Raw genomic sequence first — 20,218 nt, forward strand, 5'->3', positions numbered from 1 at the left:
GGGTCACTTTTTTAGGTTTGTTCTACAACGCTTGGGATGTATTTCTATACCCTCAGTGTAGTGGAATCATTGCTTTGCAGTACTGCAATAAGTAATTTGTATTGACTTTTTTCATTGAGAAAAAGCTTATTGAATAATCTTATAACTCCCAGTGTGTCACTCCCTTCTGTTCTTCAAATGAATTCTGTAACCTAAAGAATGATTGCCTTAGTGGGCCTATCATTTTCAGCTTTATCTTTCAGGAGTTCATGCTTTATCTTTCAGGAATTTGTATTGTTCACTCTGCTACTTACGTGAGTTATCACCATTTAAAAAAATATGATATCTACCATGTCTCCTAGATTTTCAGTGTAAAGTGAGAATGTCCTAATATTTTCAGCAGTTTCCAGACTTCTTTGGAGTTACTGTCATACTCTGTGAATTTCCAGCCCCTGAAATGAGTTGTTATTAGAGATAAAGATTTCCTGAGCAATGTAAATGTTAAACTACAATTCGAGTGCAAAAGGAACAGGACAAAAATTGCTTTCTGTCTTTTAAGTTGTACTTGTGGGCATTTATATACTTACATGGTTTAATATTATGAACTTACTGTTTTATGCTAATAGTTATTTTCTACCTCTTCCAGTTCTGAAGGTGGAAAATAAATAGATGCAGAAGCTTTTAACTCTTGGTAGAGTTCTTCCTAAATACAGTAAACACTTTATGCCTTAGAAAAACGCTATAGCATTTATACTTCTTTTGTCCTGGTGTTACTAAAGGATCACTTATTCTGCTGTGTTGCTTTAATTTATCGATTGAACTTACTTTGTGCCATTAACCACACAAAAATAAATAATACAGGTTTTGTCTTAGTGCTTGTACATCTTAGAGCAAAACAAGCACCAGTGATTACTGAACTTTGCAGCATGTGCAGCAGCAGAAGGGTGTCCTGCTCTGTGAGGAGACTGGAGTTGCTGTGTCTGGATGACATCTGTGTGGGGAAGGTGGCCAGTGTCAGGGTGTCTTTTTCTAAGCCATGGAACACTTGTTGGTGGGAAATCCTGCCCTCATGCAGCATGCTGCATGTGGGTGGAGGGGGAAGGCTAGTACCAAACCCTGTTGAGCTGCAGGAGTCACCAGACTCCCGTGGAAGGGGACACACTGTTGTGAGTAGGTCATCTTCACTGCGGCTAGGGCCGTGGTCTCTCTCCCTGAGAGTGCAAGTTTGAGCTGGCCAGAGGACCACGCTAACTGGTGAGCATAGCAGATCTGTGGGCCTGAGGAATGGGCGGGGTGGTGTTCAGCTCCCTGCTTGTGCAGGTGCTGAGGTTGTGGACACTGCTGAGGAAACGGGTGTTTTTCTGTCTTTGGTTGTTCTTTGCTGCCCCCTGCTGCTTGTCATTTCGTGGTGGTCTGTTCATTGTTTAGTTTGTTTGGCTCAGTTCATTTCCTCTTGGTGCAAGTGCACAGGGTCTCATCACTCGTGGCCTGGGCTTCCCCTGCTTCTGTTTTGTCCGTGGAGGACGGGTGCGTGGGAATCATACCAATTGTCTGTGCTTAGTTGGGGTCATGGGTCTGCTCTCTCTCTGTGTGCGTGTGACCTCTCAAGGAGACATCAGAGTATTACTTTGATATTTGAACCTCTTTCCTCTTCAGAAGGCTTTTCTTTTCTACCTATTAATGGCACCGTCAGACATGTTATTTGGAAATAGAAAGGACTCTTCCATGATTTAGCGATTCAGCATTTGCATTTTCAACAGGCTTTTAAGGAGTTCTTTTGTTTATCATTTGAAAGCGTAAGACAGGTGGGTGTGGGGGCACACGCCTGTAATCCCAACACTTTGGAGGCTGAGGCAGGAGAATTGTGGGAGTTTGAGACCACCCTGGGGTACATACTGAATAGAAGACCAGCCTGAACTGCATAGCGAGACTCTGGCTAAAAAACCCAAAATCAATTATTTGAGAAAATTAAAAAATAGCTGTAGTTAATAAAGCACATGAAACACATTACGTGGCTATTGCTAGAATTGTAGCTGAGGATTTTTAAAAATTCATTCCTGTCAGAGCTTGATATTGAGACTTTTTTTTTGTCTTTTTCCTTTTTATCGGTACCGGGGATTGAGCTCACAGACTGCCTGCTTTACAAGGCAGGCGCTTATGCCGCTGAACTAAATCCCCAGTCCCTGATATTGAGACTTTTTATGTAGGACTTGCACAGTTGGCAAGCCCAGTGCCTACGAATCTCAGAGATGTTTATTTAAGTCACTCTGAAGAATTGCCTGGTCTCCAAGATCAGACACTGGGAGACTGAGTGCTGCAGGTGGAAGTGGCACTGCATTTAAACTGGCCTCCCAGGCGCCTCTGGCCACACGGTCTGAGAGGACAGGGGCCCAGGAGGCGCTTGGGTTGAGTGTGATCAGTAGTTATTCTTCCCTTCCCTTCGCTCCTGCTACTGGGTCAGTCTGCTGCTAGCCAGCTTCTTTGTGAGGGAGATGTCGGTGTGATATTCCTGAGAGTGGGAGAAGTTGCTGCTGGTGCTCCCACGTCCAACCTGAGCCTGTTCTCCTTCAGAGTAGCGTGGCTCTGCAGGTGGAAAAATGCAGCACCCCTCCCCCTCCGCAGTGCTGCGCTGCAAAAGGGAGACTGCGCTGCAAAAGGGAGACTGCGCTGCAAAAGGGAGACTGCGCAGAATTCGCAGAGAAGCAGGGTGTACCCCACTCTGCATTGCTGCCTGCCTCAGGCAAATTGCAAATAAAAAAAAAAAAATCACCCCCCAAAACAAGTGCTTTCTGCTGAGTCCTGGACCAGCAAGACTTAAGTGAACAGATTGCATGTGGTGTGGCAGAGGCCCTGTAATCTCAGTACTTGGGAGGTTGAGCCAGGAAGATTCTTGCAAGTTTGAGGCCATCTCGAACTATGTGGCAAAACCTTGTCTCAAAAAACAAAACACATGGGGGCTGGGGGTTTAGCTCAGCGGCATAAGCCCCTGCCTTGAAAGAAGGCAGTCGTGAGTTCAATCCCCGGTACCGATAAAAAGGAAAAAGACAAAACACACACACACAGGTTAAGTAAGTGAAACAGATATGGATGGTGACATGTTACAACAAGGAATTTTGCGTGTAAACTAAGTGTGAATTCCGTAGGGGAGATGAACAGAAAGAAAGGATTTTTCTAGTGTAGAACTGTTTTTAGGGTGGGTTACGGTAGAGTCACTATGTTCTATTGTTAGTCCCACTTTGCTTGCTATTGTACAACCTGAATCCTTAAGAGGGACAACCGGACAGTAAAGAAATTACCATGAGAGTGTGTGACCTGGTGTGAAGCAGTGCACAGCATGTTCAGCGACCTTCTGCTGACTGAGTGATTGTTTTGCCAAGTGTTTGCTCAAGTACAATTCTTATAGCCAGTTGCTGTCTGTTGGGTTCTTCTGGGCTCAGTCTGGACTTGAGTGCTACTTGTGGTCCTTTCTGTTGTGGCGAAGGGCGAAGCCACAAGTTGTGTGGAATAATGTCATGACTGTTTTCATGACAATCCTGCAGCAGCTCTAGTGACCTTCCCTGGGCCAAGTAGTATGAATTTTGTCTTTCCAGCCCTGGAGATCAAAATCGGGCCTTTGCACTGAGTCCGTCTTCAGCCCTTTGAATTTCATGTTTTTGAGATGGGGCTTTGCTGAGTTACCCAGGCCAAACCCAGCTGTGCACTAGCAGGCCTGGAAGTGGGGATTCACTTTAATTTCCTAGTTTTCTAAATTTTAATTGTGTCTTTTGGAGATGAGGTCTCATTAGGCAGTTCAGGCTAGCCTCAGACTCACTAGATAGCCCAGGCTGGTCTTGAACTTGCAGCCTCCTGCCACAGCCTACTGAGTGTTGGCATCATAGCCATGTGCCACCATACCTACTTCCTAGTTTTTGAGGCTTTATTCCCCATACTAACTTGATTACAGTGAAGTGAATATCATAAAAATAAAATAAGTTTACTAAAAATCCCCCCCTTTTCTTCCTGTTTCATTGTTTGATCATTTGTTATCAAAAAATGTTTAAACTAGTTTTGAGTCTGGTAGATCATATTATTTTTGTACAAGAATTTAATAATAATGTTCTTAGCTTCTATTAGGAAAGCTGCTCCCCATAGTAGCTTAATGATATTGGTTGCAAACCCTAATGCTTTAAAAAAAAAAAAAAAAACTGGAGGAAAAAGGAGGTGAATTATTTGGAAAAGCTTTGCATCTTCATTTGAGAAGCCATTTACTTTCGTGGTGCTTTCCTTGGAACTAACCTGACTGTGCTTCCTGTCCCTTGCCATGTGTTGAGAGCCGGCTGTTTATGAATTTGCTTGAGAACAGACGTGGTGGGGCAGATGAGGTGGCCCACTGCAGATCCACTCTGGGAAGGAGTAGCACGCTGTGGAAAGGGACGTGGAGATGGTGGCTGGTGTTGTCACCCGGTCGTTGAGAGTTGTAGATAAGCTGTGGTGTCCTTAAGAAAGTTTGGGAACCCGTTTACCGAAAACCAAAAGGACTCTCGTCAGCGTGGGCCAGAATGCTTCTGTAGCTCATGGCAGCCTGTGGCCGCCTGGTGTGGCAGGGAGCCTGTGCGCCCCACAGAGCATTAGGACCCAGAGCCAGGATGAGGGCTTAGGCTGAGACAGCAAGGCAGAGCAGCTCCTTTCTCCTCTGCGAAGCCATTGCTGTGTTGGGATTTTTATTTTTTTTTAAGTTTTATTTAAGGAGAAAAAAGAAAAAAAAAAAACAGAAAAAGGGTACAAGTTATACAGAATTTCAGAAAAAATAAACAGTAGGAAATCACTAGTTAATAGATTACATATTGTTATCTTAGAAATAGTTGTTCAAGTTACAAAATTAAAGCATATAGAGTGGACATTCAAACAGTGAGACTGCAAACAGTTCTGTTCAATGACCCAAAAAAACTCAGTAATATGGTTACCTATCTTATACATTTAAATATACATGCAGTTATGTCCTTTAGAGCACTTTCTTTTCCTCTCTTTTGTATAATGACAATTACACATTTTGGGTTTTATTACTCCCACTGTTCTTATCACTTTTACTTGAAGAGAGTAAAACCAAATGTGACATAACAGGACAGAGTCAGTCAAATCAAAAAGGATGGACATAGTACATAATGTAAAAACAGAATACAAGGTGATCAACAATGGTTACCATAATGCCTCTTGCTATCTTAAAAAGAATTGCCTATATCATCAATTATAATAAAATTGAACAAAACAGTAAAGAACAAAACCAATAAAACCAAAACATTGGAGACATTAGAGGACTTCAAAAGAAGATAATAGTCAATCAGAATGGGTGTCATAATGAATCTTACTGTCCTCATAGTTGTTGCTTATACTTTGAAACTTGGTGCTATCAAGCAAAACAGAATAGAGGAAAATCAGTCCAAACAAGATGGTGAGAGCAATACAGGGTTTCAAATCAAGTTAACAGGAAATCAAAGTGGGTTACTATAATATATCCTGCTATTTTTCATTTTTCCTTTAATTAAAAGGAAATGAAAAAGTAAATAATAAAAAAAAAAGGAGATTGAGATAAAAGAGGGCATAACAGCAAAACCACGCAGGTCAAAACATAACCATTTAAGCAAAATAGTGTTTCACCACAAGATAATCCCGACATAAAAGTAGTTACCATAGTATCTCTTTCTTTGAAATCTTTGAGTATAACTTCTTATACTGTAGCATCAAACATAACAAGACAATGTAAAACCATTCAAGAGAAAGACAGTATTACAGGGTATTTAGAATCAAGTAACAGAAAATGAACAATGGTTTCTGTATAATCTCCTTGTCTATAAAAGTTTTTGTTTATATTATCACATATAATAAAATCCAATAAGATACAACATGTTAGACTGATAGAGACAGAAGAACAAAAGCTTGATGGGACTTCAAAACAAGATGATATTAAATCAGCACTACCTATTATGATGTCTTGTTTTCTCCGAAATAGCTGTTCCTACCATCCAACCTTCTCTGCCTCATTTTTGTTGAGCTCTTTTTCTGTCATTAGTTGTCAGTTTGTCTTCTTCATTTCACTTTCTGCTCCATTCATTGTGACCTCTCTGCCACTGTTTCTGGCATCTTGGTATTTTCCTTTTTTAGAATATCCTGCAGTATTCTCTGTAAAGTTGAATTGGTGGTTGCAAATTCCTCTAGTTCTTCTTTATCCTGGAAGCACCTTGTTTTTCCATCAATTTCTAGGGACAGTTGTGCAGGATATATCAATCTTAGCTGGAGGTTATTATCTTTCAAAGCTTGAATTATTTCCCCCCATGCTCTTTATGATTTGATGGTTTGTGCCGAGAAGTGTGCTGTAATTCTGATGGGTGTTCCCTTGTAAGTGATCTGCTGGCTTTTAATATTCTGTTCTTATATTGGATTTCTGGAATTTTGTTTATTATATGCCTGGGTGTAGCTCTGTTTGGGTTGTAGGTGGCTGGGGTTCTGTATGCCTCATACATCTGAGTATCTTTACCTTTTGCTAAATTAGGGAAATTCTCCTGGATTATTTCTCTGAATAGCTTTTGTAGTTCATTTGTTTGTGTCCCTCCTTCTTTTATATTCTTAATTCTTAAGTTATAGATCCTTTTATCATCTTCTAGCCTTTGTATTATTGCTGTTTGTTTTCTTGTTATTTTTAAGAAGTTTTTCATTTCATGCTCCCACCTTACAAATCTGTCCTCCAGTTCAGATAATCTGTCCTTAGTTTCTTTCAAGCTGTTATGCCAGCTTTCAATAGAGTTTTTAGTTTCCTGGTAATCTCTTTTAACCTGCTTCACGTATTCTATGTTTTCTCTATTTTCTCCATCAAACAATTCTCCCCTTTTTTTCTGTTCTTTCATTCCACCATCTGTTTTTTCTTGGGTGGTGCTTAGCATTTATCTAACTATTCTACTTATTTCTTGCTTTATTTCATTAAATACTTCATTTTTGAACTCGTCTATGAGGCTCCAGAGTTATCACTTTATGTCTATTGGTGCTGTGTCTGATATTGCATGTTTTCTGTCTTCATCATTCTCCTTTGCATTTACCTTTCCTGGATCAGTGTTCTCAGGGTTGGGGACTGAGGACCCTTTCTTACTGCTCCCTCTTCCCATACTTTTTGTTCCTTCCACACAAGTGTACATAGGAGGCCCAGTTTTTTTTTTCTCTTTGTCTGTTACAGTTTGTTTGAATCCATTGGCTAGGTGTTCCCGCCCACTGCAGTGTACTAGGGAGACACAGACCTGGGTAGCCTCTGCTGGGCCCACCCCTCCAGGTTAACCTATTGAAGGCTTCACTGCTAGGGTGCACCACCAGGAACTGGGACCTGGTTTGGGCTAGCCTACTGGATCTTAGTCTGCGGTGTCACCAGGCCAAGTGCTCCCTACCAATCCCACTTGAGAGGGGAATATGCAACTAAAGTCACTGCAGCATCCTGTTCCGGCTAGTCTGCCCAGTCCCAGAATGTCCTCTGTTGGTGTCTCCTACTCTATGAAAGGGTCCCTGTTCCTCTCACTCACTGCAGGTTGTTGCAGGGCTCCCTGCCAGTCTCGCTCTCGACTCCATTCGGTTCACTGATTCCCGCTCTCAGAGCTTTCACGCTCGCTCTCTCCCTGCTGTGCCGATTGGGACTATTGGGACGCAGCAGCGGCAGCAGGAAATTCAAATCACGGCTTCCAGAGGCATGGGTTCCAGCTTCCGTGCTGAGATTTTATCTGTTCCTGTTATAGCATCGGGATTGCATTTCCAGTTGGTTTCCTCTCAGCTTAGTTCGTTCTTGGGTCGGCAGAGTATATCTCCCCTTGCTTAGGACTCCTCACACCACATCATTCCTTGATTCTTAGCTGGCAATCTCAGAGAGACTCCGTAGCTGCTGTTATCTGTCCGTCATGTTCTTCCAGAAGTTGGAATTTTTATTTTTGTATGAGCCCAGCCTGTATCCCAGCTAGTTTGGCACACCTAACTGTGTAAATACATCAGCCTACACCGAAAAGGATCATAAACTAAGCTAAAGGGTAAGCTGCTAACCCAGGTGAAGCTATTTACAGCTTAGGTTTTTAGAAAGCCAGTTTTTAAAACTGTAGCAGAGTTTTAATGAGTTTTAATAAGGCAGAAAGTGAAGTGGACTGTGCAGAGTGAGTTCGAGTTTGGAGGGTAAAGGTGGGAGCAGGTGGGTGCACAGGGTTGCCAGAGGGAGCCCTGGGGCCAAAGGGGATTTTTAGGACACGCTGGGGGAAAGAGAAACGTGAAGTTAACTATAACTGGGAAAGAGTTACAGACTGGATGTATAGAAATAGATATGGCACATCAACATAAGAAAAAGACGCTCTTATAATAAGAAAAATAAAGTGCAGTAACAGTTTGCCACGCAGTGTTGCAGTCTGCGATTTGCTGGGCTTCCACCCAGGATGGCCCCCCGCAACCCCACTGGGCCAGCTCCCTTTCCTTGGGGCGCCTCTTCCCCGCCAGCACTGAAGCAGGGCCTTATGCTCTGCACAGTTCCAAGCACCCAGGGAGCCCTTGGTGTGCAGTGCCTAAGTATTCTCGGTGTCAGCGAGACACCCGCGTCTCTGCGTTGTGGTCAGGGAGGGAGAAAGGGGAGCGATTGCGGCATCCCCTCCCCTCGCCTGGCCCTGGGGACTGTCGCCCCTCCACTGTCCCGGGCCTCATCTGCTGACTGCTACTGCACATTCAAGACTGCGCTTTGCAGTTTTTTCAACTGTTTTTACACAGTTGCATAGTGTTGAAAACGGCAGAAGTGACTGTCAGTAGAAGTTTGCCTGAGCCAGCAAGGGAAGACCATACAGTGGAAAGGAATGAGTGCCCTGCAGGGGGGAAAATGCACCAGACAGCGGCTTCCAGCAGAGGGAGCCTCCCCAGGAGCTGCCGCCAGAGGGCGAGCGTGTGCGCAGCGCTTGGTTTGTTTTGTGGGCTGCCTGTCCCAGGGAGTGAGTCCCTGTGCTCCTTCAACAGGCCCTCAGAGGCGCCTCCCCCCACGTGGAAAACTGGCAGGAAGGGGAGGGTGGGAGGACTCCCTGCTGATTGTTGCATTTCTTATCTCATGAAGCAAGTGAAAGTATTTCCTGTTCAGAAAATCAAACTAAAACAGAACTTGGACCAGTAGGCACTCTCTAGGTGTAAGGAAGTTTAAAACGCCTAACTGTGCCAGTAAGTAACTTGCCTCAGGGATAAAATAGTTTTCTAAAATCCCAGTAATTAACAGTGTCACTGTTGTGTATTTACAGTATTTACTGCTGCTCTTTACGGTTCCGTCAATAACATGGGTACTGTGCCTGGTTGTATTTGTTTTTTGTTGCTGCGATTATCATCTCATCCTGTTCCCTTTTGTTTTCCAGTCCCGATGACATTGGGACCTGCTGGTACATCCTGCTGTCCGGTTCCGTGTTCATTAAGGAGTCCATGTTCCTCCCGAGAAGCAGGTACCGTGCTGAAGTTTGGAATTCTTTTACAAAATTATTGTGCTGATGGGAGCAAGGCAGTACTTTGGGGCTGTTACGCACAGAGCGTCCAGGAATGCCTGTGTTGTGCTGTAAATACGATTTCAGTCTTTCTAACAAAGAGGCAAGAACGGACCTCACGCTGGTGATTGGTTCATGCATTACCTGATCATGCCAGCTTGGTTTAGGACCCACAGGGTCATCCCTGGGATGGCCCAGTGGAGGAGAACTAACTTGATAAGAGCGCTGGAGACAGTCTCAGACCTCTGTGGAGAGGCACGGGAGGCTCCTCAGGGCTGGTCGGGACGTCTGGGAATGAGAGCCCAGCCAGAGCTGCTCAGTGCCTCTGTGGGCGTGGGTCAGAGTTCTGCTCTACTCTCTCCCTGGGCTTTGGCTCCTGTGTGCTGACTGCTGATTTATGACTCTGGGGCCTCCTGTTTACAGCGTTGGCTCTGCTTTCAGTGCTGGTGTCGAGTTCTTCAGAACACAGTCTGGTGGCCTGGCCCAGGGCAGGTGTCTGTGTGTGTGTCCCAGAACCACAGCCAGAAGACGCTGGGGCCTTGTCTGCTAAAACACGACCTCCTTCCTTCGGGAGAGCTCCTGTGTGCAGCGGTTCTCTTTTCCTCCTAACTTTGTGTGTTTTAAAAATAGCTATTTTTATTTGTACTAAAGATTCTTATTTTTATTTTCCATTATTAAATATTTGAATTGAATACATTTATAACATTCCCTTCTATTACCTAACTCCCATAAAAATATTCTAGTGTATTCTGGGTAAGTAATTCTGAATGGAGGCATGTGAAGAGTCTATTTTAAAGACGTGAGCAGTTTTTATAAATAGTGTCAGTGAGACAGGGAGGAGTAGTTTTACACTGCAGACAGAGCTGACTGGGTGTGGCACCACTGGGGCTTGGACGGGCTTTGGGTCCAGAATGGTAACCAAAGGGTGTCAGTGAAGGAGCACAGAATGGACCAAATGTCCCCATCCCTGTCCCGGTCCCCGCCGGTGTGGTTCTTCTGTCTTTTTCCCTCTGCGCCTCCAAGGTCAGATTGGCAAGTGTTCTTCGCTTTGGAAAATGGTCCCATGAGGGAGGGACTGTCTGTTTCCTGTTTGTTCTTCTCAGAAGTAGCGGTGGTTAGAATGATGGGCATGGTATCTCTAGTTGTGATAGTGTTAGAGGTGGCAGTGGGTGTCGTAGTAGTAATGCAGTGAGGATACCAGAGCAGCACAGGCTTTTACGGTGCTTCCGTTTTGCCAGGCACTGTTATAGAGGTCTTGTGTATATAAAATTGCTTGACCTCACCATTGTCCTTTGAGGAACTGGAACTACACCTGTGTTTTATAGTTGAACATGGGTGGCACAGGACATTTATACCCCTGAAGTTGCCTAGAACTCCTGGACTGATCTATGGCCCAGTTGCCGTAATTCTAGGACATCTGTTTCCCAGAGGAAAGGAGAGTTAAATACTCTTCCCTTCTTCCCGCATTCCTTACTGTTTTGTCCCTTGAAGTTCTGTGTGAGTGTGTATTTGTGAACTTGGAAGGTGTAGGCAAACAGAATTCAAGCATTGGAATTATATGTAATTTTGGCACATAAAGTAATAATGATTACTATATACATTTTCGAGGATAAAAGGAAAAACAGCTAAAAGTCCTCTCATTGAACAATGATCAATTTTAAATATTCTAGTGTTTTTTCCCCAGCCTTCTGTATGTGGCCTCTGTGCATAAAATCATACTTTACGTATAATTCAGTGCCTTACCCGAGTGACAGAATGTGTGCATGCATGCACGTCGCCGCCTGATGCCACAATTCCTTATGAAGGGTTACTCGGTGTAGCTTTCTGTGCCCATTCAAGGACCAGTCATTTGAACCTTGTGCACTTAATAAAGGATGACGAGGCCTGATTTAGTCTATAACGTGGGTCATGCTGTGCGAGTGTGGTTGGAGTCTGCGCATGGCAGGGAAGCCCCAGGGTATGGCTTCAGCACCTTCGTGGTATGGTGCCTGTGGGGCTTCTGGGGGAGCTTAGGGTTCGGAGAGCTGCTGTTTCCAGCAGAGGACCACAGTTCAGACTGGCCCATGAGCATGCTGGGCTCTGTGTCTGGTTATTTTAAAAGATGAAGTAGGTCCCTCTTGGGCTGGCTGGACGTCAAGTGCTTGTGAGTCAGAGCTTCACCCTGCAAAGGGACTCCATTGGTATTTCAGGCTGAGTGACAGGCCAGCACTATATATAGGCTGTTCCTGCACACTGCCAGGGGTCACATTCGCACTGCCCAGCTGTTTGTTTCCTGGGGCTGTTGCCCTGGGAATAGTCCTGAGATCTGTGCTGAAAGTTGACATTTGTAATTCATAGATATTTCTTTGTCTAGAAAATACTGAGCTCCTCTGGAGTTAGATGCCACTGTCGGCCAGGGCCACTTCTGGCTTCCGGCAGGGTCTTGCCGTGTATTTCAGGCTGACCTGGAGCCCACTCGGTGGTGGGCTTTTCTCTAACTGGAGGTGATCCTCCAGTTTGAGCCTCCTGAGTGCTGGGAGCACAATGTGCACTGCTGGGCTTGGCTCCCAGGTGCTCTGTCTTACTTGCCACATTTTTATCGATCACACGGGCGGCGAGGTGAGTAAAGGGAGCCTTCCCCTCGCAGTGCAGTGCAGCCTGTTTTCCCCTCACAGTTTGTTTCAGGCACAGCATCTTCAGTGTTTTCATGTTTTTAGCTAATTTTCATGAAATTATTTTGACACCTGATTTTACCAGATAATACATTGCAGAAAGTCTGTCCATTTGGCTTCCAGATTCATTAGCTCTGTTGTCCATAGTTGGCATTTAAGATAGCATTTTACACTTTCCTTTGTATTATGATTATTTTTTACTTCTGTTATCTTTTTAGCTAGGCGAGGGTTGTCTTGGTGATACACTTTTACTTGAGCTGTGCAAACATGAATATTGTTCCTTGCGGAGATTTATGTCACAGAGCCTGTGAAATCTTACATGACCATCAGGGGATGAATGACAGCTTCCTGTTCTCTACTTTCAGCAGTTTTAGTGATGTAAGTGTTATTTTCCTGAGTTTTACTGTAAATCTGTTGAATGTCTCAAGTTTTTAGCTATTGATATTTGTACAAGTAGCAGTAATGTAGCATACAAGGTGTAATCAGAGATGCAGTGAGTATAAAAAGCAAACTGCAGAAGACACGTTGCCATTCATTGCCTCAAAACACTTGGCTTTGAACACACTTTCCCCCTTGTTCTTTGCATTATGTCTTTTGCTGTAGTTCTTGGAGTTTAATTGTTCATCATATAGTTCGATCACGCCTTGTATTTTATGTTATTATGTATTATGTTGCCCAAAGAGCTAAAGTCTTATGTAAGACAACAGTTTATATCCTTAAAGTAGGATCAGTTTATATATAGTGGTTTTTATTTTGTTTTTTGTCTTTTTTGTTTTTATTGGTACCAGGGATCAAACTCAGGACTGCCTGCTTGCAAGGCAGACGCTTATGCCGCTGAGCTAAATCCCCAGCCCCTATATAGTGGTTTTTTAAAAAGGCTTATTTAAAATCACTTTGGTTTGTGTCCACACAAAGGTGGTGAGCAGAGCTGATTTGGAAGCACAGATGGCTGGGTTGGAGCACGTGTGCGCTGCACACATGTGTACAAGTGTGAGTCAGCGGGTTTCCACACCGGGCCAAGCAGATCCACACAGCAGGCTGTGGGCCGTGCACTCTGCCGAGTGCTGTTGAGGCCGTGGTGCTGTCAGTGTGTGCACTTAGCTAACTGACAGAGGGTGTAAGGAAGGGAAGGAGCTTTGAGTTCGGCACAGACACTGTTTGGAGTAGCAGCGGAGTGAAGAAGTCACAAAGTGGAGGCTTAGAAGCAATTTTCTAATGTGGGCCTTTGGTCTGTGTTTCCTAATATGCAAGAATGCATTATTATGTTTACCACCCTGTGTGGTCTAAATCAGTGGGTTTAAGGAACCATTGCATACTTGCACAGTAAAGGCATATGCTGTAAGAACTGGAATGTTCAGGGAGACAGAGTTGGGCATTACACATTCATTCACATACCGAACTATCAGTCTGAACTCCATGAACATACACATGTCAGTAACAGGAGACACTGTTGTATACTTTAAACTCTTCTACAGTGTCCTCACTGTGAATCCTGAAGTCCAGTTTCATATTACAGTTTCATCATTTGAATTGGTAATTTTTGACTGCTGACTTCTTTGAAAGGGTAAGGATTCTAATTAAATAGTAAATTGGGTCAGAACATTTTTTTTTTTTTTTTTTTTTTTTTGGTACTGGGAATCGAATTGATGACCTCACATTTGCCAGGCAGGCACTTGCTGCTAAACTAAATCCCTGGCCCCAGAATATGTTTCTAGACTTGCTGTTTTGATTTTTTGTGAGAACAGGAGATAGTTTACCATTGTTTTATTGTAGTTCATTGATTTGCAGTCTTTTTCCTCACATTTATGAGTCATTTTAAAACCAGTTTACAAAAATCAACACAAAAAAATACCACATAGAAATGTCAAGATAGCACGCTAGATATTTAAAATACACATCATCATAACTGTATAGACTAACACTTCTTTGAAGTTATGTTCATTACAACATTGGGAAAAAAATCACTTTTACTAAAATACTGAGTGTGATTTTCTTAGTAGAATCAGTGTTACCATGGAGGTCTCCAAGAAAGGTTTCTGTAACAAGAACGATTGCACTTACCATGCTCAGTGAAAAACAGCACCTTTGTTGCTCTGATAGTTAATACTTCTGTGTGTTTTATACAGAGCAGCTGGTGCTCAGCCTTTTTTCCCAGGTGCCCTGTGGCCCATGGGACGTCTTTGAGGCTGAAGGAAAAGTTTGCTCCGGCTGGCTGTGCACCTGGGAACCTGGACGGTGGCAAGGGTTGTAATTAATGCTGGGAGCTGGAAGGGTTAGAAGAAAGACCTGTATAGAGGGACAGGCACTTGCAGTGTGTCTGATTTTTTGGGTTGTGTCAGGCAGTAGACGTATTGGCAGACTAATTTGTTTACTACTGGTGCCTTACAAAATTGTGTCCAGGCCTGGTGTGGTGGTGCATGCCTATAATCCCAGCACTTCAAAGACTGAGTCAGGAGGATCGCTGTGAGTTTGAGGCCAGCCTGGGCTGCATAGTGAAACTCTGTCACAAAAAGACAAAAACAAAACAAAAAAAGTCCTGTCCATAAGTGGTAGTGTGCTGTCACTGAAATACCATCAAAGCTGAGGGTTGGAACGTCAGTCCTTTACATGTTTCTGAGTTTTCCTGCCTTACTTTAAATAGGTCTGGTTGAGATTCAGATCCATCCTATGTCCATGTTGAAATTTGAATTGAAATTTGCATCGATGCCATGTTAGGATCTGCAGTGTACAGAGGAAGCCAAGTGGTCTGCCCTTGCTTGTAGGTAGCTGTGTGTGTGTGTGTGTGTGTGTGTGTGTGTGTGTGTGTGTAAATTATTGTCTATAACAAGGGAGAAATTGTCTGGGTGTCACCGAACAGCTGGAACAGTGCAGCTGATGCAGCAAAGACCATGTTAGAGTACGAACTCTTTTCAAGGATGCAGATACTTTCAGGCACATAAGAAAATCAAGAGTAGTTCTTGTGGAGGTGGAGGTGAATTCTGAGTTGGGTTTATTGTTCAGACTGCTAGAAAGTGGTCAGAAAGGAAATCTGTATGTAATAAAAAATGCAGCAGGATCAAGGGAGGACAGACGCTACCAGTAGCGTTAGTGAAAGCCGAGGAACGAGATCAGCTTATCAGGAAGAAGGGAAGTTAGGGCTTGAAAGAGTTGCACTGGTGTTGGTAACAGTGGCCTTAATGAATGTTCTGTTCTACAGAGCTGCGTGGTAACTTGGCTGGAAAGCCAGGAATGCTGGTGAATTATGTCTTTGGCGCAAGATTGGAAGACTAGTGAATGTCATTTGTTTGTACTGTGTTGACTGACCATTAACAATTAGTATTTCCCCTTCACTGATACCAAATGTATCCACAGTTTATGTTCCTCTTAATAATCATATTTTATTTGTTTGGGACTGGGGATTGAACTTATGACCTCACACTTGCCAGGCAGGCGCCTATGCTACTGAGCTAAATCCCCGGCCCAATAATCATATTTTAAATTAGATCTATACCTGCAATGAAGATAGGTAGAGAAACAAGACTAATCAGGTCTGAGAGATTGAAATACTATGCTCCTTAACGCTTCAGACAACAAAGAGCTTAAAAATGGCAGGCCTGTTTGCCAGCACCTTAGGGTAAGTTAGCTGATTGCTCTGAGAACTCATTAGGTTTTTTAGTAATTAAAGAGGATAAAACAATGGATAAGTGAGTCTATATTTATATGCTAAGGAGTGAATATGTTTGTATTTCATGTAAAAAGTTACAAGATTAGAAAATCTCAACTCTTGGAAGAGACCAAATTTTCAATCTTATTAGAGTTTTGGGTTTTAACTCAGGAGTGAATTATATGGAATGGCAATTCTATTGGGCATTAAATGTGTTCAAAAGGTATAAAGGGAAATGAAGAGTATTGTTTTGGAAGTTGCATTTTTAGGTAGGATTTCTATCAGGTATCTGCAGAATCAGAACAATGCAAGTACAAATAAGCATGGAAAGGAAAGACTGATGTTTGCAAGGAGAAATGGGAAAAACAAAAACAACTATAAATCGTCTTAAAACTTGTTTAAATTTTAGAAAGAATTCATTGACCCTGTACACCTTCTCTTCCACGTAGAGACGAAAACACTGACTTCTAAGATGAAATGAAGTGACATATAAGCTGGTTAGAAGCTTTTACTTAATAGAGTGCATTACTCAAAATCGTTTCCTTTTTAAAAAGAGAAACCACAGGGCTTTCCCGGTGTTTATACTTTTAATGCCTAAGGTCAGTGGGTAATGCTTGAGGGAGCAAGGCTGGTTTGAGCTCTGTTTGTTGGGCCTCCTGGCAGGGCATGGCTTCATGGTTGCGGTTGCTGTGTGGAGAACCAGGGTTGCGGCCTGGCCTGTAGTGAGTCCCTTCCTGAAGTCAGATAGGCAGCCAGCAAGCTTCTGCTTTAGCTTCGCAGTGTTCATTTGGATCTGCACATAGAAATGTACTTCTGTGACAGTATAATAGGAATAAACTACACACATGTGCGTAAATTCCCATTCATGTGTGAATGTGAGTGTGTGTGGACCAGTCCTCTAGGCCTCAACAGTCTCGCCTCCCTCTCCTCTTCTCCTCTGTGGAAGAACTTGGGGGGAGATGTTCCCTGTGGTCCAGCTGGTGGTTGCCCAGTGTGAGAAAGTCGCAGGCTTCCCCTGTCTTCTCTACCTGGATTGGCACCTAGCTTCCGTCCCCAAGGTCAGTACACGGTGTTAGTGCAGTGCACTGCATTGAAAGTTGGAAGCAGAAGCAAAAGCAAAAAGAGCGAAAAAGTTGACTTTTCCACCTGTACCAGGTTCCTTGAACCTGTGTCTAGCTTTCTGTCCAGAGCATAGTCACAGGCTCCCAGGACCCAGGACATGTGAGCTGTTACTCTGCAGTGTGTCGTGCCCTACTTGGAAAAAAGCGTGAAAATAATTTTCAAAGGAGGAAGGAGGGCCAGATGCTGGAGCAGGTACTGTGCCTCTCGCTGTCACGCTGTGCAGTTCTTGGTCATATTCTCATATTCTCGTGGTGCTTGGCCTCCTAGCTCAGCCGGATCCCTGTCCTACCTGTGCTGTGCACACCTTGACTCCTCAGCCTGCTCCCTTGGCATCCTGTGCAGCTGGTCCTCCCTGAAGCTAACTCAAGTCTGGATATTCCCAAGGCTCGGGGCAAAGATACACATTCCAGGTTTCCAGGAGACGGCGGGGAGAGTTCCCTGAGAGGCTGAGACAAGCCGAGCACAGATGTGAACTTGGCTTGATGAGGAACAAAAAGAGCTGACAGAAAATGTAGTTGAATTTGATCAAAATATATCATTTGAAACTTGAAATAATGTCAGTCGCTGCATTAAAGGAGTCAAGGGAAATGTGTGAATGGAGACAGTGAGGTATATAACAGCAGCCCTTGTGGACATTAGTTGTACTTTCTGCTTTACCCTGGCAAGCAACATGATTATCGGCATTATAGACCACTTTTTACCTTCTTAAGTCATCTTCTGAGGTGATGATACCTGATGCACAGAGGAAAAACTGTTCTCTAGAGAGGGAGCTCAGTTGCTGGATCAAGTTGGGAATTTGGTTTCTATAACTACAGCAGTACAGATCTGCTCCACACTTTGAGTGCAAGGCTTTGTGGGCCTTGGAGTGCTGGCGTTGGCAGCATCTTGACTAGTAAGCAGCCTGAGAGAGGCTTAGCTTGGTGTGCGTAGTGGGCATAGTCACAGGTCACCTGATGTGTGAAGTCTTCAGCAGGGCGGCGGTACTCGTGACCCTTGGTATGAAGGAGTGGGTGGCAGTTTATTCCAGAAGCCCTGGTTTGTTGAGATGTTTGGATTCCTCTTCTGGAAACAAATCTCATGTTTCACAAGGGTTTAAAAGTCTGATGTGTATATTAATGAAATATATAACTGCTTTTCTCTGTTAAGGGTTTTTATTTACTGCTTTTTATACACTGGAAGGAATTTGTGCCTCTGTGATTTCTGAGAGAGGAGGAGAGGGATGTGTGGTTTACCTGTATGAATTCAAGGTATGTCTTCAAATACGAATATAGCAATTAAATGTGCTTCTGTTCAAAGAATGCATTTTCTATACTGGGGATGGGCACAAATTGAAATAATTAAAATAATATGTATTCTAAGGCTTTTTAATGTGGGCATTTAAATATATGAGTTTTAAAATTGCTTAATATTACTGATTAAAATATTGAAGTGTAAGTTCAAAATATTAACATTGCTATCTTAGGTGTTCCTTTTACTAACACACTTTACATTTTTAGAGAGTTTAATTTTTTTCCACTCAAATAATACATTTCAGTGGTATTGAATAACAGTTTATATAGTCATAGAGGTATAAACATTAAGTATTTTAAAGTCATACTTTCATCTAAATTTTTATTCAGATATTCCATGATAAGTTTTACTTTTTTTCGTTGATAGCTTACTTTATTCATGTTTTACAGTTATAAACTGCTTAGTGTGTTGTGTGTAACTTCATTAAGATGACTGTGATATACTTAAAGATTTTCAGCTAATTTTAAAAATCAGATAAATGCTACAGATGAGTCAAACACTCTGCTGTTTATTATATATATATTCCAGAAAAATACATATGAGACCTATATGAATATTATTTTCTTATCATGATGGTTTATATAGTCTAAAATAACGATTACTGAGAACTGTGGAACAGTTCTAGTTTACCACTTTGTCTCTAGAGCTTGCATTTTAACTTACATAATTTTAGAAACAGACTTAAAAGAGTTGTCTATGAATGTATTTCTGGTTTCATAACCCTTATCCCACTTAAACATTTAAAAACCTTTGTATGTAGAAACATTTGTGAGGCAAAACAGAATTTTCATTGATCACCTGTCAGAATAGAAAGGAAGCTGCCTGATTACCACTCGTGTTCAGGAAGTAAGTGTTTTCTTAAGGATGTGCAATGGTCTGTTAGTCAGGGGAGAGTAGAGACCTTGGGTTTAGAAATCAGGATGTCCACAGATGGCACGGGCTGGCCTATGAAGTGGTCACTGCCAGGGACAGAGGTTTCCCAGCCAGTCGAGTCACTGGACGCACACGCTCAGCACGGGTGGAAGAGTGGCGTCCTGGGCTCTCGGGATTCTAGCTCACTGCGTCTGTGCTGGAGCTCCTCCACCTTCATTTTACATTCTCATGAGCGTGTCAGCAGTCAGGTTTGAGCTGTGAAAGGGGCTGATGGCTTTTGGACAGGTGTGTACCACTGAAGGGCAGTCAGTGGAACGAGAGGGTCTTGAAGGTTGGGTGAAGTCATGACTGCAAAGAGGAGCCATACCTCTGTGGGTTCAGTGTGTCACGACTGAGGGTCTGGCTGCCACTTCAGGGTGGACAGGTGTCCATTGGCCATGTGTAAGTAGTTCAGAGGACTGACAGATGGAAGTTAGTGGCTAAAGGTTACAAAGAGGGAGTCGGAGATGCTTCCAGTGCTCTGAACGCGGATGTCTGTAGGGTGCTGGTGACTTTGACAGGTGTCATCAGGCATGGAGAGCAAGGCAGGTGGGTGTCAGGGTTAAAAAGAAGAAGTTAGTTAGGCATATTGAGTACATTCCCTGCACTGACCCATGGAGGAGAACAGAGGGAACATAAAGAGTGACCTGGAACACTGGACGCATGTGCATGTGTGCACGCCAAGAGTTGAGTGAGTAGAGGAAGTCCAGCAGGGAGGTTGGGGTAGTCACAGTCCTGTCCCCGTCACAGGCAGCTTGAGAATGTTGCTGTCTTGGCCACCATGGTACTGAATTAGCTCGTGGCATACCTCCGCAGGTGGCACAGTGGTGGGCAGCTGCAGGTCTCGCAGATGTCAGGTCGGACCTTGTGAATGAGGTAGGACTGACCATTCACAAAGCACGAATGTGTATGCGCTAGTTTGGGTGGATCCTCTGTCTTGCTTTGGTGCCCATCCCTACGTGTCTGCTGCCGTGCAATATGCGTTCCTTCCCGGGTAAGCACCTCTGCAGAGGGCCTGGGTGGGTCACTGGCAGTAACTGTACTCAAACTGCCATGTTTCCCACCATGGCAGTAGCATTTCGCCTTCCTTTTAGCACTTTGTGAGGTTTCTGGTTGTTTCACAT

At 43.5% G+C, this 20,218-nt stretch overlaps 1 protein-coding gene across 10 annotated transcripts in view; it reads left to right on the top strand.

The window, feature by feature from the left end:
- The window catches only part of Rapgef2 (Rap guanine nucleotide exchange factor 2), a 224,964-nt gene that overhangs the window by 87,243 nt on the left and 117,503 nt on the right, over nucleotides 1-20,218 (top strand). For 6 of the 10 annotated variants that reach the window (XM_063260907.1, XM_063260909.1, XM_063260911.1 and 3 more), the window contains exon 4: nucleotides 9,354-9,437. In XM_063260907.1, the coding sequence (XP_063116977.1) occupies nucleotides 9,354-9,437 (84 nt within the window). Of the gene's footprint in view, nucleotides 1-9,099; nucleotides 9,166-9,353; nucleotides 9,438-10,407; nucleotides 10,500-12,347; nucleotides 12,506-18,113; nucleotides 18,140-20,218 lie in introns of those variants that run through there. The other 4 variants (XM_063260915.1, XM_063260913.1, XM_063260914.1 and 1 more) reach the window with 4 other exon arrangements.

Source organism: Cavia porcellus, unplaced genomic scaffold (assembly GCF_034190915.1).
Source record: "Cavia porcellus strain 051 isolate PalLab524CR breed Dunkin Hartley unplaced genomic scaffold, mCavPor4.1 scaffold_14, whole genome shotgun sequence".
Lineage (NCBI taxonomy): Eukaryota > Metazoa > Chordata > Mammalia > Rodentia > Caviidae > Cavia > Cavia porcellus.